The sequence below is a fragment of the Petaurus breviceps genome, unplaced genomic scaffold, assembly GCF_028583685.1.
Source record: "Petaurus breviceps papuanus isolate PSGF00001 unplaced genomic scaffold, PetGlider_PUasm1.0 90654, whole genome shotgun sequence".
Classification (NCBI taxonomy): Eukaryota; Metazoa; Chordata; class Mammalia; order Diprotodontia; family Petauridae; genus Petaurus; species Petaurus breviceps.
This window is the reverse complement of record NW_027187301.1, coordinates 2,264,341-2,281,180: the sequence shown is the minus strand read 5'-3', so window position 1 is coordinate 2,281,180 and position 16,840 is coordinate 2,264,341. Positions and strand designations below refer to the sequence as shown.

Here is a 16,840-nt window from a genome sequence, read left to right as displayed (position 1 = left end):
CTGAATGACTTTTTTTAAGGGGGTGGTAGGCCAAATAAGTTTGAAAGTCTGGCATAGAGGGAAAGTTGACACAGTAATAGCCCCAGGCCGACTCCGCCACTGGAGATATTCCAGTTTTATTATCTTCCTACTGTATCTGTACCTTTTTGCTTCAAAAAAGACATAAAGAAACTGAGGAAGGAGTAATTAAAATGGGGCAATGAGAAAGATTACTTATGAAGAGATTCTTAAGAAAATTGGATTTTTGAATCTGAAAAGATAAAAGCTAAGGAAGGACAGCAATTGCCGTTTATGCAGAGATCTAGGTAATGTAAACATAGATTTATAGAGTTATCCTTTGCGATAGATTAGCCCGCTAAGAGCAAAGTCAACATTTACTAAAGTCATTACAGTGTGTAGAAAGTACTACAGAAAGATTAATTCCTTTGGTATGCTCTCCCTCTATTTCGTTTTGTACTTTCCCCCATCATCATGCCTTATCTTCTCTCCATTTTTTCTAGCCCATTATCTTCTCTTAGCTTCTTTCTGCCTCTCTCCCTAATCTTCTCTTTTCCTTTACCTTCTCAGCCATCTTTCTTGTTACTTTTTCCTTTTACTTCTCTTCCTCTGCCACAGTTCTTCTTCCCCTCTCTTCTGTTCTTTCATCTTTCCATTTACATTGTTGTGGTTACTGTGCATGTGGCTTTCTTGACTCTGCCTTACTTCACTCTGCATCATTGAAATTCTAAAATGGACAGTTCTGAAAGATTAGTAATTTCTCATTAATTCTTTCTTATAAGTTTTGCTTTGTAACCTGTCAAGAAACCAAAATCTTTTCTTCTGGGTAATGGACTTACTCATACCATCCTAATCACTCTAATACCAAATGATTGATGTGAAAGTAAGGACTTGCCTTCTTTCCCCATTATCCTTAGTAGAGTCTAGGTAGCATTATTCTTTTTATACCTAAACATTCTTTGGCCAAGTCACTTTCAAGCTCTGGTTAAATTGAGATAATGAATTTTTAAGTTTGGATTGAAATTGTTTTCTTTTTAAATTTTGTTTTGGTTTTTGCTTTTCAATCTCTATAATAGTATGACATACTTTAGCCTTTAATTAAGTTTTTGCCTTGTTCTCTTAAGGTCCTCCATTCAGTAATTTTATCCTTTCCCCTAAGATGTTCTTCTTACGTCAGGATATGGAAAATAGAACTGGGTAAAAATATTAGGACTCATTGTATCACCAGCATGATATTCACTGCACCTATGGCAAAATAATGCCGGTGTAATTCAGAATCAAAAAATACAACAGACTCTTCACATAGAAGACAGAAGCAAAACATTTATTCAGACACTAGAAAGATAAATCCATCATAGCAACAAAGAAATCTATACACAATAATAGTGCAGAGGGCACTGCCATCCCCAAATTTTCCCTCTTCTAGGGCCTTCCCACAAACACTCACAGCTCGCTGCTGCTTCCTCTCTCTCCTTCAGCTCCAAGTACTCTGACCAACTCTACCCTTCCTACTCTATCTGTTCAGCAAGCTCCTCCTATCACAGACCTCATGTAACCCAAACTCATGTGACCTAGACTTTCATGTGACCCAAGCAGGTCACATGGGCCCATTAATGAATGGGAAAGATCTTCCCACTTATATTACCTTTAGAGATAGGTGCTAACTCTTGAAGTTTGGGTTTTTAAGGCCTACCCTTAGGAGACAGTTTACCTCTTCCTAGGTACTTTGCCTGTACTTAAAAGAGTTCTCTGCCACCAGGTGGTGTTCCTTCCATTGTAACTACCAGATCCAAATAGCTATGATTTTCCATAGATCTGGTTAATCAAGAAAGAGGAAGAAGGATACTTTTCCATTTAGTTCCTTTTTTTAAACAAAACTAAAAACTCTAATCATTAATAGTAATCACTGTTTAAATAGCTTGTGAGAGTGTAGCTAAGAGTACTTAGAAAACCATTCTAGGAGTTTCTCTTTTCCATAGCCTTCTCCAAAAATAGTCCCCAATTTGGTTTGGCTCCTTTCTCTTCAGAATAACTTCTTTTTCTCCCAGATAGCTTGCCAAAGCCCAAAGAAAGAAGATTCCCAACTTCCATCTTTGCTAAGTCTTGAGAGTTTTTTGTCCATTGAGAAATTTTTCTGAATTTTCCTCTTACAAAAAGAGTTTTTCCATTTTTAAACTAGACTCTGTTATTCTTAATTTGCATCAAATGGTCCATTAGCAGTTCATTACACCCTGATAATTAGGTACAAATTGCTTTCTGAAAAATCTGGAAGTTACAAAAGCTTGTCAAAATACAACTTTTTAAAATACACATAAGCAGAATTTTTTTTAAGTTGATACCAGTGACTTTGAAAATGGATTTTTATTCTGAACATCAACATACATAAACATTTTGTCATACAAAGAAAAACAGAAAAGACTATTTGCATATAACACTGTGAATTACTACTATGTATACCTTGTTTTTAAATGTATGTTACATTTAACATGGCAGTAAAAAACAACACCACAAAAACTATCCTGTGCTTGCCTGAAGCTCCATAATAAACTTTCTTTTGTTCTCTTCTTTATAATTTTTTAATGTTTTTTTGGACACTTTTTTTTATCACTATCAATACTCGCCTACTTTTCCCTAAAGCTGTCCTCCCTTGTTTGTTTTTTTAATTTATTTTTTTTCTGGACTTAAGAAACACCAAATAAAATGGACATAAAAAGGACTGTACATGGGGCGGCTAGGTGGCGCAGTGAATAGAGCACCAGCCCTGGAGTCAGGAGGACCTGAGTTCAAATGCGGTCTCAGATACTTAACACAAAAACTAGCCATGTGACCTTGGGCAAGTCATTTAACCCCAATTGCCCTCCCCCCAAAAAAAAGATTGTACGTGAAAATGTGAGTCTTTTATTTATGGCTTGCAATTATTTTAAAATGTTTAATAAATCCATCATGTACATCTAACTTTCAGAGCTGTCTTGCTTGTCTGTGATTTTTTTTTATTTTTCTGTGCATTTTTTTTAAAGCTTCAGTAGTCTTTCTTTCTCTTTCTTCCATCACTCCTTCCTTCCCCCTGAAATAAAAAAGGAAAACCTTGTAGTAAATGACGCATAGTCAAACAAAACAATTCCCATATTGGCCACATCCAAAAATGCATCTTGAATATATCACTTCTGTCACAAGGTGGATGGCGGGCTTTATCATCAGTCCTCTGGAATCATGATTAGTCATTTCTTTGATCACTTTTAAAATCTTTCAAAGTTGCTTGTCTTTGTAATTTTGTTGTTACTATATAAATTAATCTTGTTTTGTACTCTTCGGTCTGCATTAGTTTTCCCCAGTTTCTCTGAAATCCTCCCTTTTTTCATTTTTTATATAGCCCAGTTATATTCATGTACCTGACTTTGTTCAGTCATTTCCCTCTCAGTGACTGTCCCCTTATTTTACAGTTCTTTGTTGTAACAAAAAAGAACTGTATAAATATGAGTCCTTTTCCTCTTTCTCTGGTCACTTTGGCTTATAGGAAGCAAATAAGCAACAAATAAGTAATCAAGTGTTTTTAAGTCTTTCAAAGTTGCTCACTTTTACATTATTGTCATCTTTCTATAAATTATTCTCTTGCTTCTACTCATTCCATTCTACATCAGTGCATGAGGTCTTATAAGTTCCTCTGAGTCTGTCATATCCATTAAATGGAATTTAAGAAGACTGTTTATTAAGCAGAGATCTTACTATGTTATTTTATCTTGAGATTTAAAGACTTAGTGAGTTTAGAAACACAAGGGCATAAATACAGCTACTCAAATAACAATCAGTTTTACTTGACACTTATAGTATAATAAAGAGTATATTACCATAAGCCTTTTTATTCTGCCTCTGTGATAGGACTGCCCCCCATTTAAGTCTCTTATTTCTGCCTATATACACTATAGCCTTATCACAGATCTTTCTATCTCTATACCCCAAGTTTACCTTTCATACTGCTTTTGAATTCATTCTTATTATATTTATCAACAAGTCACGAAACTTATGTGAAAATTAGGTTTATTACAAGAGAAATGAACATGGATGTGGAACCCAAAGAGTTCACAATGAATATAGTTTCTTGAAGGCAGGGATTATTTGCTTTTGTGTTTGTGCATAGTTAGTGTATAATAAATGCTTGTTGAGTCATTAATTGACAACTGTCACTCCTCTGGTCCAAAATCTTCAGTTACATTCAGAAACTTTTATCTCACATTACCCTGCTTTTCCAGCTTTATCTAAGACTCACTGCCCCCTCCCCTCCATAAGCGCTGTGTACTAGTCAAACTTGACCACTTGCTGTTGTCTGAGTTTCCCTGCTTTTAAGCAAAAGCCCATACTGTTCTCCATGCCTGAAGAGCCCTCCTACCCTCTCTTTGCCTGTTATATCTATTCATCCTTTAAAGCCTGGTCAGATGAGACCTTAGACACAAAACCTTTGCTGAAATCCCTTCTTAAATTCTTAATCTTTTCTTCACTCAGATTTTACATAGTGCTTTTTTCGCATTGCTCTAATAAACTTAACTATCATATTTTTAGCAAAATATTTTAAATTCAGAAACATTGATATTCCTCTTTCCTCATCATTTTATCAATTTTTCTAAACCACTTTTGGAATAATCGTTATGTAGTCCCTTTTTTGCATACTTTTTGATTAATTAATTGATTCATTTTTTGTTTTCAGCATTCGCTTCCATAAGTTTTTAAGTTTCGAATTTTCTCCCTCCCCAAAATGGCATGCAATCTGATATTTGCATGCTTTTTATAATCTATTACACACAACTACTTCTTTTTTTTTTTTTGGAGGGAGAAAGCAGGGCAGTTGGGGTTAAGTGACTTGCCCAAGGTCACACAGCTAGTAAGTGTTACATGTCTGAGGCCGCATTTGAACTCATGTCTTCCTGACTCCAGGGCTGGTGTTCTATTCACTGTGCCACCCAGCTGCCCCACACAACTACTTCTTAATATCCCATGCGATGAAAAGATTAATAAGATCACAGCAAAAGGAATCATAAGCTCCATGATGTTAGGGCCTGTGTCTTATCTAAGCTTCATTACCACCTCGCTTCTTGCACCTAGCTCAGCTCTTTGTATGTAGATGCTTAATAAATGTTGATTGAACTGATTTATTGAAAAGAAATGGTACTTAGTTTTATCTCAGAGCTGAAGTACCTGCCATTCTTCTCCAGTTCCAATTAACTGCATGATCTGAAATATTTAAAGCACTAATAAATGTTAGAAAAAAATTTTGTGTAACAGCTCACAAGCTTAAGTTGCCATAGAAATGCTAATTAATAATAATACAGGGATCAGGAGAAAATTGCTATCACATAACAGAACTTGTGAGTAACAGTGCAGGTTCATGTAGTTTGGTTCCAGATATTTTACAGTTTTTATCTTTTTGAATAATGTTATTTATCATCTGCAGAGAGAAAATTATTAGAATCTGGGTGATATTTACTTCATAAATCTATCCATACTTACCATAATTCAAACTTGAAACAATCTCAAGCCATCTAAAATATAGCTATGACACCAGAAGGCAACAAAAACTCAGGCCTCTTGTTGAAATAGTTGTCACAAAACCCATGGGCCTTTAGGCCTTCACTTAAAGCTTATTGTGTCCTGTGCCCATACAATTCCCGACAAGTTTGGTGATATGATCTTCTAGCCCTCAGAAAGGAGAAAAAGGGCTGTCAGATCCAAAGTACAATGACACAGACACTAAGGAAGGATCCTGGGGTGGGGGAGACGGGGCTGCTGTTTCTGGGATAGTAGATTTGGGATAATGTTATTTAGTTTATTAACCTTTGAGGGGTGGGGGTAGGGTGGAAGAATAGAAAGGATACAGTACTCCTTTTGATTCTGAAAGAGTGCCAGCAGAGAATCCCCCCCTCCAGGTTTCCTTTGTGCATTTGATCAGTATTTTTAAAATTGGCCCTAACTTCTAAGTTTGCTATTTAGAGTGAGGCCACTACCCCAACTTGGACAGCTCAGTGTCCTCTTACCATGGATTTTAAGAAACATTTGCCTAGTTATAACTTTTAATTCTTTAATTTCTGATCTTTAAGGATGTGCCTTATTTTGAGAGCTTGTAACCGAGTGCATCTGGACCCTAGTGTTGTAGAAGGGATGCATGAGATAAGACTATAGGTCTTTGCTTTATTGCCCCATGTATATGTGCTGAGTTAATTGACTTTTAAGAATGTTACTCCTTTTGACTGTGGACTCTATTTACTCTCTATGACCTCTCCTTTTCTGTTATTTTTCTTCTTTTACTGCGATTCTTCCTGTCCAAGCCTAGCACCCAAATCTGTGCACTACATGGTTGCATCAGGAAATTGCAAAGTATATAGACCCTGCTTATGATCTAATGTGGCAAATGGGCAAAAATATATAATGTAGGAAAGCATAAATAGGAAGATGTAAAATAGGAATGTGCAGAATTACAGCTTTGCAGAGGTCCTGTATTTCTTTTATGGACAAATCCAAAAAGGGGGACAAATCACAAGTATCCTTATTCTACAAATTGTATCAGTCAAATCTAGGAATGGCACACTAGATTTTTGCAATTACAAAGTAATTTTCAAATGTCCCTGCCCCCTGAATAAGTGTAGCCATGCCTTCCCATCTGTTAAACATTGGAATAGTATCTTCTGCAAAGGGAAATATGGGGGCACTATGTCCCCAGCTTGTTGTCAGGATGTCTTTACGTGTATCTCCCCAATATCTGACACATGATAGGAAAATTCGTTGTGTTTGTTCTCTGTGGTATATTGTCACTTTGTAGTTCTGTTTGCAAAATTGCCTGTCACATACTGTTGATTTTCTTCCTAAAATGCTCTACCCACAGTTTGGGTAAGCTGCTACCAATATAGAACTTTTTTATATACAAATAGAGCTAAGCCCTTTCTTTGATAGATGAGGAAACCTAGATCCAGAAACGTTGAGATTTGTCCAAGATCCCATTTATGATAATACTGTCACACTTGACCAGGCTTCATACTTGACACCAAGAAATCAAATTCCCACCATGAAGCATAACTGTTGATTGCTGTTTGCATGATACAGTGTTCACACAGCTTTGTTTTAAACACCTGTTGTATCCTAAGCTCTATAATTGGTCCTTGAAGAGAAAACTTAGATAGCAAACAGTTCTGGTACTAAGTCAACTTAGAGTATAGTAAAGGGATGAGACAAACCCACAGTAACTCTAACATATAAGAAATAAGATATGGACCTCTAGTGTAGGCCTCCATCCCCTTCTTGCCTCGACTCTTGGAGCAGTCTTCTGATTAGTCTCTCAGCCTGCACTCTCTCACCTCTCTAATCCATCTTCCTCCTGGCTGCCAGCATGGTATTCCTGAAGCACATGTCTGACCGCATTACTCCCCTGCTCAAGAAGACTCTGTTGTCCTCTTATTTCTAGGATAAAATTGAAGCTTTTATGTATGGCATTTAAAGCACTTCAAAGACTGGCTCCAGCCTATTTTTCCAAATTAAGCTCACATCAGTCCCATTCACATAATACATTCCAACCAGAATAGCTTACTTGCTGTTCCTCCATCCATCCATGCCTTTGGCCAGGCTGTCTTCCATGCCTGGAAAGTTCTCCCTTTCTTTTGAATTCTCTAATTTCCTTCAAGTTTGAGCTCAAGACATTTCATAATATCCCAACTGTTAGTGTGTGGCTTGCCCCACCCACCATCTTACTCTGAATGTATCTTATATCTATCCGTATGTGTATTGTTTCTTCCCAGTGCAATGTAAGCTCCCTGAGGGCAGGATCTGTTCCCCTTTTGTCCCAGTATCCCCAGCGCCAAGCATAATATCTGGCACATAGTTCTTAACAAATAACTTGTTTAAACGAATTCTTCAGTTAACATCTAAAAAGAGAGAGATGAGGAGTAAGAATTTAAGTGTTTATTCAGTATTGTCCAAGAAAATTACTAGGGTTAGGTTCAATTTGATTATGCTTCTTGAATAAGGCTAGTTTTGAAGGCAGAGAAAGATATGGTAGGATGGTACAGAGGGCTTTACAGGGTAGAAAGGACCATATGCAAAAAGCTCACAGAGAGAGGCATGTCCAAGAAAATGGTGAGTAGATTTGTTGTCAGGAAATTAAAGACAGATGGTTGGAGTAGGAGTGCCTGTTAAAATACATAAAACACACATTTTATTAAGTAGTACTTCATCAACCACCGAATGCCACTATGTGGCATTCACAGTTATAGGCCCCAGAGGACAGAAAGACAAAAAATGGAATTGTCTATGTACTCATTCATCTCACATCTCACTAGACAAAAGAAGAAGAGACTTTGAGGTCTATGGAGTGACTATGGGATGAATGGGACACTTTGAAATGATATTTCCATTTTTAAGTAATTTTTAATTCTTTTTGTTTCTATATTACCTTTATTTTTCTCCCATTTTCCCCATCCAGAGAGCCATTCCATATAACAAAGGTGAAAAATAAAGAAAAAAACAGTACATTAAAGCTAATCAGCACATATATAGTGTCTCTTACCTGTTCCCCTAACATCCCCCCACCCCTCCTCTGTACCTCTGCAATGAAGGGTACATTCTCATATCTCCTCTTATTTTATCAACCTTGATGATAGTTCTAACTTAATAGTTTTTGTTTCTACCCGGGTGGAAAAAAACAACACATACAAATTTGCTCATTGATGATTTGAAAAGTTTTTTAAGTCTTGTTTCCGTAGATTGTGCTTTATATTTTGAGTGAAGGTATTTAGTTTCTGTAGTTTGTAACTTCACATAGTTTCTGAGTAAAGAAACATTTCATTACAATTTGACAATTTCTTTTGTCAGGGACCTTAAAAAACAAGAAATTTGGAATGTGTTCAATTGTTTTACAAAATGCTAGATACTCAAATCAGTGAATTTACCAGTACTAAAATCTTTTTCAGGAATTGTTCCCTCTTCTGTAGTCCTGACTTCTTTCCAGGTGATGTCGAGAGTTTTCCTGATATGGGCAGTAACACACAGTGTCAAAGAGGTGAGTGTTTAAATCATAGGACGGAATGTAATAAGATTAGTAATTAGACAAAAATGCCATTTTTCAGCTTTTCTCTTTCATATTTGTGTGTTATGACAAAAGACTGAATTTCAACTAATATCAATATCATTTGACTAATTTTCACATTCACTAGAGAAAGTTGAGTCTTATGAAGGCATGGACCTCAAAATGCAATATTCTTACAGATTATTGACACATTTCCAATATTAAAGTCCTATAATGAAGGTCCCAAACACACCTCAAGATTGTGTGGATAATGTGTGTTGGGAATTTTTCCTTAGTCCTTCTTGCTTTCAGCACCCGTGGTCTTTTGGCTCAGAGAATGGCCTAAGAAGGCTAGGGGTAGAATGAAGTTGTTATTCCTGAACCTCACAAGGCTTAGAACAGCTTTACTTCATTCCCACACTACCAGAGCTATAATTGGAATTCTAATCCAGCCTAGGAATGGGCCAGGGGATGCTAGACCGTGGTTCAGCAAGGGGATCCCTTCAACGTCAACACCTTTGTATCAGAGGCAGAGGAAGTTGAGGAAGTGGGGAGAGGATGCCTCCCTAGAGATAGGAAAGCCTGAAGCGAGGGAAAGGAGACAGCTTCTCAGCCCCTATCCAAGACTCAGATCCCAGCCTTTCTGAGGTCACGGCTGCCTCTCATCTGAGGATTGTGTGTATTTCTTAAAGCTCTGCCTGCCCTAGCTCAAACTTTGGCAGAGAGTAGAGCCTGGGGAGGGAGTAAGAAGAGAGGGTGTCAAGATGCATCCAGAAGAACCAGAGGTTCCCCTGTCCTGTTTGGTGCATTTCCTGATTTACAAAACTAGAGCCTGCTGTTCTAGAAGGACCCGCCATTGTAGAGGGCCTGCTAATCTAGTAGCCCTGAGCAGAGCCAGATATCAACAACCGGACTGACCTTCTTTGGCACCAGCTCTGCACCTCTTGCCTCCTCTACAAAATGAGGAAGTTGGACAAAGGTGGTCTCTAAGATTCCTTCCAGATTTAAATCGAACTAAATGATTCTAACATAATGTGATCTTTTGAAGTGGGAGAGGGAACTGTATCTTCAAACTCTGTTTTTGTCCCCTTTCCAAAAGCATCTATCAGCTTTCTGTATAAGTTGCTACCACACCAGCCTCCCAGCAATCAAGCTGACTTGATGGAGATGTTGTTAATTGATTTTACTTGCTTGAAGAAACAACTGGCTTTAATACGGGTTTATCGAAAATAGTTAAATAAGAAAGCTACCACGTGACTCATTTTGTGAGATGGAAGATAGTCTCTATGCTGCCTCTCACCGCAGGGCAGTATGTATGCATCTTCATCCCTCGTGACTAAAGCTAGGTTGTATTTTTGGTTTTTGTTTTTGCCTCTTGCCCCAGGCACAATTTGTGGAATGTACCCATGGTACAAAAAGTCCTAGTTAATGCTCTGACATTCAGGTTCACAGATATATTTTACACATTAAAAACTACAAATCTTTAAGCTTAAAATGTACCCAATGATCTTTGCAGAAGTTATAATTGATGAATGTATTGTCTGTTTCTTTACATTTAACTAGATAGCCTCCCCACCCCAGACAGTTGGCGCGTTTTAATGTATAGCTATACATATGTGATGTTTCCACTCATTCCAGTGGCCAAGAGCCAACATTATTGAGTATTATTGAAACTCAGAAAACATCCTATCCAAATTCTCTTATTTTCTCTATAATATGGTTATCAAACTTTTTGGTAAAACATTCCATCATCCAAGATTTAGTCTGAGAATTTTTATTTATACCACAACTAACAAGTTTTCACCTAGATTGATTAATATTTTGTTAGTCAATGGAATTTGCATGTTCACAATCCTTTCATTTAAAAAGAAAACTGATACTATCTCACCACCCAAAGTTACTTAGACTTTCTGATGTACAAGAATAGCATTAAACAATTTCATGTTTCTACATATGTAATAAAAATAATACAAAGGAAAAGCCCCAGTTGGAGAAAAATAAGCAAAGGGACCCCAATAACAGATGTTCTCATTTAGAAGTTTCCATGCTTTATATAACCTATATCAAATTGTTTACTGTTTGGGGGGGGGGGGTGGAGAGAATCTGGAACTCAAAATTTTTAAAAATGAACACTAAAAATTGTTTTTATATGTAATTGAGAAAAAATTTAAAAGTTTCATGTTTTCACACTGATATCAGCATAGATGTATACATTTTGCTAAATATTTTGATAGTTGTTTTCTTCCCTAATTTGAGAATCTTCTGTGCCTATCATTTTTTGATAGTCTTCTTTCATGTTTGCATCTAGTTTCACCTTCTCCTAAACTCCTTTTGAGTCTTAGTTTTCTTTTCCTACACTCAGATTGGCCTGTCAGTTCTTTTTAGCAGTAACACATTTCAGTATTCTTTGCCAATTTTCATGTTTCATCTAGCTAAAGCCTTACCTCATTTTACAGATGAAAACATTAACTGATGACATGTTTTTTTATGGTCATGTACTTGAAGGCTAAATATTGTTCCCTGTGCTAGTGTTAATCATTGTGTATACATGAGAGGTATCATTGATAGAGAGCCCACCTTAGAGTAAGAAATGCACAGGTTCAAGTCTCACAGCCGACACACATTGACTATGCCAACCTGGACAAAGCAGTTAACCTCTTAGTGTCCCATTCAACTCAGTAAGTCTCTATCCATGCACATCAGCCAGAGACCTGGGTGGTGAGCAAGTTCCCTTATGTGAAATCCCCAGTTAACATGGAAAACAAAAGAGGTATATTTACATAACTTGTCTAATATAGACAATCATTAGTTGTCTGGGGCTGATTCTGTAGTGTATCGGTGATGCATGGGCATCCACCCCTTCCCTTCCTGCTTTCTTCTGGAAAAGCTTCTAATGCTTGTAGGATCATGACCAGAGGGTGTGAGCAGAAGAAGGGACAGAATTCAGGGCCCCCAGCAGACTGGTGAGCCTGCAGGGCAGTACTTGGTGAGGCTTGCTGAGAAGGGTGTTGAAACTAAAGCAAAGTTTCTGGATTGTCTCTGGATTTATGTTTTAGCAGTCATTTGTCTTCAATCATAATGATGCCTCACATTGGTGTGACTGTATTTTTTCAAAGAGCTCTTTTAGACATTCTCATTCCAGGCTCTTGGGTTTTATAAAGGGTATTTACATATTAGTCATACTTACATATTTACAATTAAATTCTCCTTGCCAAAAAACCATTAGCTTTTCCAAAAGTATCATTTATCCATCTCATGAGAACACTGTCCATTTCAGTTGTCTTTGTTTTCCTTCCATCTGTTCCTTTTTTCCGCTTTTCCATGATGTGTCTTATCCTTCCATGCAGTTCTTCTGACTTCTTCTTTGGCATTCTGGCCATCTCAGGAGTCTTTCTTCTTTCCTTTTTCCCTTTCCTTTTTGCTGCCACCTCACCTCTTGTGCCCCCTTGACCAGCTACTTGTCTTTTATTACAGTGCTTCCAAATACAAAGTTTGTCCAGGTATCCTCTTCCTTATACCATTCTCTTGGACAGGGGTTTATTTTGACTTTAATAAGCAGTTTGTTATATAAAGCATTGTATGTGCTGTTTCACATTTGACCTAGTTCTTCTAATCTATGTAACCTTTGCAGTATGTGTTTAATCTCTTTATCTTCAACTCCATAAATTAATTTTTCTGAGTATAGTATATATTTTTCCAGATTTTCCTCTTCACCTCTTCAGGATTGATCCGCCATTCTAAAATCTTCATCCTCTCCTTTTCACAAGTTGTATTTTTTCAAATTAAATTTTCCCATCAGTAGTGCCTTCATTTCCCACCAGCATATCCGCATGGACAGGTGAAAATTGAAGTTTGTTCTCCTGTAATTATCTATTCTACCTTAATGCTAAAATATAGAAGTATAAATAATTCTGTACTCATCACTCCCACCTTTCTATTTTTCTAACAGCAAATATGAAGCCTTTCTTTTATTACAGTCTTCTTGCTCCATGTGATCATAGAAAAGATCTCTGTTGGTAGGAACCATATATAACTAATGCTTAAGAAAATTGGCTTCAGAAACTACTTTATGAGTTCTTTGTTCTGGTGTTAACTGTCTTTTCTTCTTTCTTTATTTTCATTTTCCAGTATTTTTTTGAAAAATCTTTCCCTCTGAAATATATAAATGTATTTTCTTCATTTGACAATGGACATTTTGTTCACTCTCACTCAAGCTTTTCTGTTAGTCTTTATATAAGATTTTTATTTTAAATGTAATAACAGTGTAATAACAGCCTGCCCACTGAGTGAAGGGATGCTACCTAATACCCCATATAATGACTCCACATAGCAATAGTAACCACAACTGATATTTATTAATGTTTATAAAGCACATTACATATATTTTCTCATTTGCATGCTATGACAGTCTTGTGTGGTACTCCCACTTTACAGATGAGGAAAATAAGACTGAGAAGGACTTGCTCATGGTCACAGAGCTCTTAAGTATTCTGTTTGTTCACTTTATATTTTAGCAGTTTCTCTGGCATATCATATCTTTTCATGGCTTGATCAAAAATTTTAATAATTCCCTCCTTTCTCCTTTGGAATATTCCCTGATGATTTTTTTTTTTGCCTTCTTTGGAGGGCAATTGGGGTTAAGTAACTTGCCCAAGGTTACACGGCTAGTTTTTTGTTGGTTTTTTTTTGTATGTGGGTGTTAAATGTCTGAGGCCAGAACTGAACTCAAGTTCTCCTGACTCTAGGGCCAGCGCTTTACTCACTGCACCACCTAGCCGCGCCCCCTGATGATTCTTAATATAAATTCACTAGTTGATTATATTTTGCCTTTTTATGATTTCTTGTCTACCCAGTATTTTTATTTTTAAAGCATGATAGTCTGGGTGGCGAGGTGCAGTGAGTGAAGCACCAGCCCTCGAGTCAGGAGGACCTGAGTTCAAATCCAGCCCCAGACACTTAACAGAAAAACTAGCCATGTCAACTTGGGCAAGTCACTAAGCCCAATTGCCCTCCAAAAAAGCAAAAAATAAAATAAAGCAGGATAGTCTATCATAATGGGAAGAATATTTGGCTATGAATTGACACGAGTTCTAATACTGGCTCTAACATTAGCTTAGTGTGTGACTTTGGTCAGGTCATTTAACACTAGTCTTCAGTTTCTTCATTTGTAAAATAGAGGCTTGTCCTAGGTGATTGCTAAATACTAACATTCTATGAATCTTAAAAAAATATTATAATCAAGATTTAGCAGTGTCATTGGCCTCTAAGTTTCTCTATCTTCCCTTCTTTTTGTAAATGTGTTTAATAAAGTTTTATTCTTATGTTGATCATATTGCTTTGTTTTAGCTAATTTTTTAATAATTGTGAATTTAAGAAATTTCAAATAAAATTAATATTTCCATATACTTATTTTCCGTTTCTTTGCTTTAACAAAAAGTTGCTATAAATACTTTTGTCCATATGGTGGCTTTCATCTTTCTTTCATAAGCCTAGTAGTGGCATTGCTTGGTCAGAGAATAGACAATTTAGTGATGTTGAAGGGTATAGTTCCCAATTACTTTTCAGATTGCCTGGGCTAATTTACAGCTTCACTGAAAGTATATTAGTGTGCCTATTTTCTTACCGTCTCTTTAACAGTTATCATTTTCTGTTTTTGTCATCTTTGCCAATCTGTAATATTACCTTTCACTAATATTTCGCTGAATCTGAGCAATCAGTGTTTGCTGAGAGAGTCTTTAAAATTCTTATATAACTCATTATCCAATGCCTGGCACATGGTAAGTACTTAGTAAATCGTTGCTAATTATCTGAGGCCATCACACTGAGAACTGCTTCCCCAGTTCAGTGGTATAGTCATGCTGTTTACTTTTGGAGCAGTGATGTTTGCAGTTAAATCATTTGTTTTATTCTGTTGATTGATACACTGGTGTCAGTCCACATGCTTGTTCTTTTCTGTAGGACGTGCTCCTAAACAGTAAAGAATTCAGTAGAGAATGGCTCTATTTTTGGCAGCTTTTAATACCATTTTAATTTGGTTTTAACCCATTAAACCTACTCCCATTTCTCTTTCCCACTTACATGTTCGACCTTCCTTCATTTTCCTGACCTATACATACAGACTTCTCTCATTTGTTTTTTGACTGAACATTCAAAGTTCTCCATTGTGTTCATTTAGTCCTTTACTTTCTAACACCTCAAAAAAATTTGTCTGTACCCATGATGGAAAATGCTATCCACATCCAAGGAAAAACTATGGAGTCTGAATGCAGATCAAAGCATGCTATTTTCACTTTTTTTTGCTGTTTTTTGTTTCTCATGGTTTTTCCCTCTTATTCTAATTCTTTCACAAAGTGATTAATGTGAAAATATGATTAATATGGTTGTACAAGTATAACCAATATCAGATTGCTTGCTGTCTTGGGGAGGAGGAAGGGGAGGAAGAGAGGGAGAAAAAATTGGAACTCAAAATCTTATAAAAGTGAATGTTGAAAACTTTTTTAAGAATTTAAAATAAAAAAAACCCTATTGATATATTATCCAGGCATCATTTTTTTTATCTTTGAATATGTTTTGTTTTAAAGTTTTTGTTTCTTTCCTCACTGATGTTTTTCATGCAACTTTTAAAATATTTTACCACCCTCTGGCACCTTGAGGATAGAGTAGGATTTTACCATCCTTCTTAGTTAGCTTTTTGAAAATCACTCTAACAGGAGTTAGTTTACATTTATACATATATGTGGTGGGGTGTATGTGTGCCTAATTATCTAGCATTTGAAAAATTAATTATGGCTGTTAACAAACATAGAATGATGATAGTAACTTTTATGTAACATGTCATGCCCTCTCCTCTTTATTGCACATAAACCCCCCCTTTTTTTTTCCTTTTGAAGGGCAGTTGGGGTTAAGTAACTTGCCCAAGGTTACACGGCTAGTTTTTTTGTGTGGGTGTTAAGTGTCTGAGGCCGGAACCGAACTCGGGTCCTCCTGACTCCAGGGCTGGTGCTTTACTCACCGAACCACCTAGCCGCCCCCACATAAATCCTTTTAGTTCTACTTGAGACAGTTCGGCATAGTAGACAAAGTGCTGGACATGGACCAGGAAGACCTGTGTTCAGATTTTGTCATTGGTGCTTATAATCACTATGACCCTTGGACAAGTTACTTGACCCCTCTGTGTCTGAGGTCTCCCTTATCTGTAAAGGGGGTTATTACAGAGGTGTAAATGAATGAGCACATATAAATTGCTTTGCAGACTTCAAATAACCAAGTTTCAGTTATTATTTCTGGTCTCACTTCCCTGACTTTTCATGCCTTTTTAAATATTATTGTAGATTTACCTCTTTAAGTACATTGAACAAATGAATTAACAATCAGAATTCCATCCCCATCATGTAATCTCTTTTTGGACTCATTTCTTGTAAAGTAGATTCTCATAATACGTTTTCCCATGAAATCTTTTTCTTCTTGCAACCCCTTTCTCTTCCTTGCCCTTATAGCCTGTGATATAGTCTCTACTTTCCATTTTCCTTGTCCTCATATTTTCCTTTGTTCCCACCTACTCTGTTAACTAATTTAAGAAAAACAAACATTTCTCATTTTTCTTTCTTTAAAGTTCACTTATGTCCCTGGTAAAAGTAAGAAGTTTGGGAATCTACATATCCAAACTCCAGTAGTTCTCCTCACAAAGGCTTTTCTTCACTAAGTTCTGAACAATTTGTGTACATCCTAGGCTTTCATTCAGTTTCTTGTTCTGCCAGCTTGAGCAGCCACATCTCCTACAATTACCCATTCTTTATATTACAC

At 36.6% G+C, this 16,840-nt stretch overlaps 1 protein-coding gene across 1 annotated transcript in view; it reads left to right on the top strand.

Annotated features, from left to right (window-relative positions):
• The window catches only part of HACD2 (3-hydroxyacyl-CoA dehydratase 2), a 95,894-nt gene that overhangs the window by 43,360 nt on the left and 35,694 nt on the right, over window positions 1-16,840 (top strand). Inside the window, exon 4 of the mRNA XM_069064956.1 lies at window positions 8,943-9,031. Within this exon, the coding sequence (XP_068921057.1) occupies window positions 8,943-9,031 (89 nt within the window). The remainder of the gene's footprint in view (window positions 1-8,942; window positions 9,032-16,840) is intronic.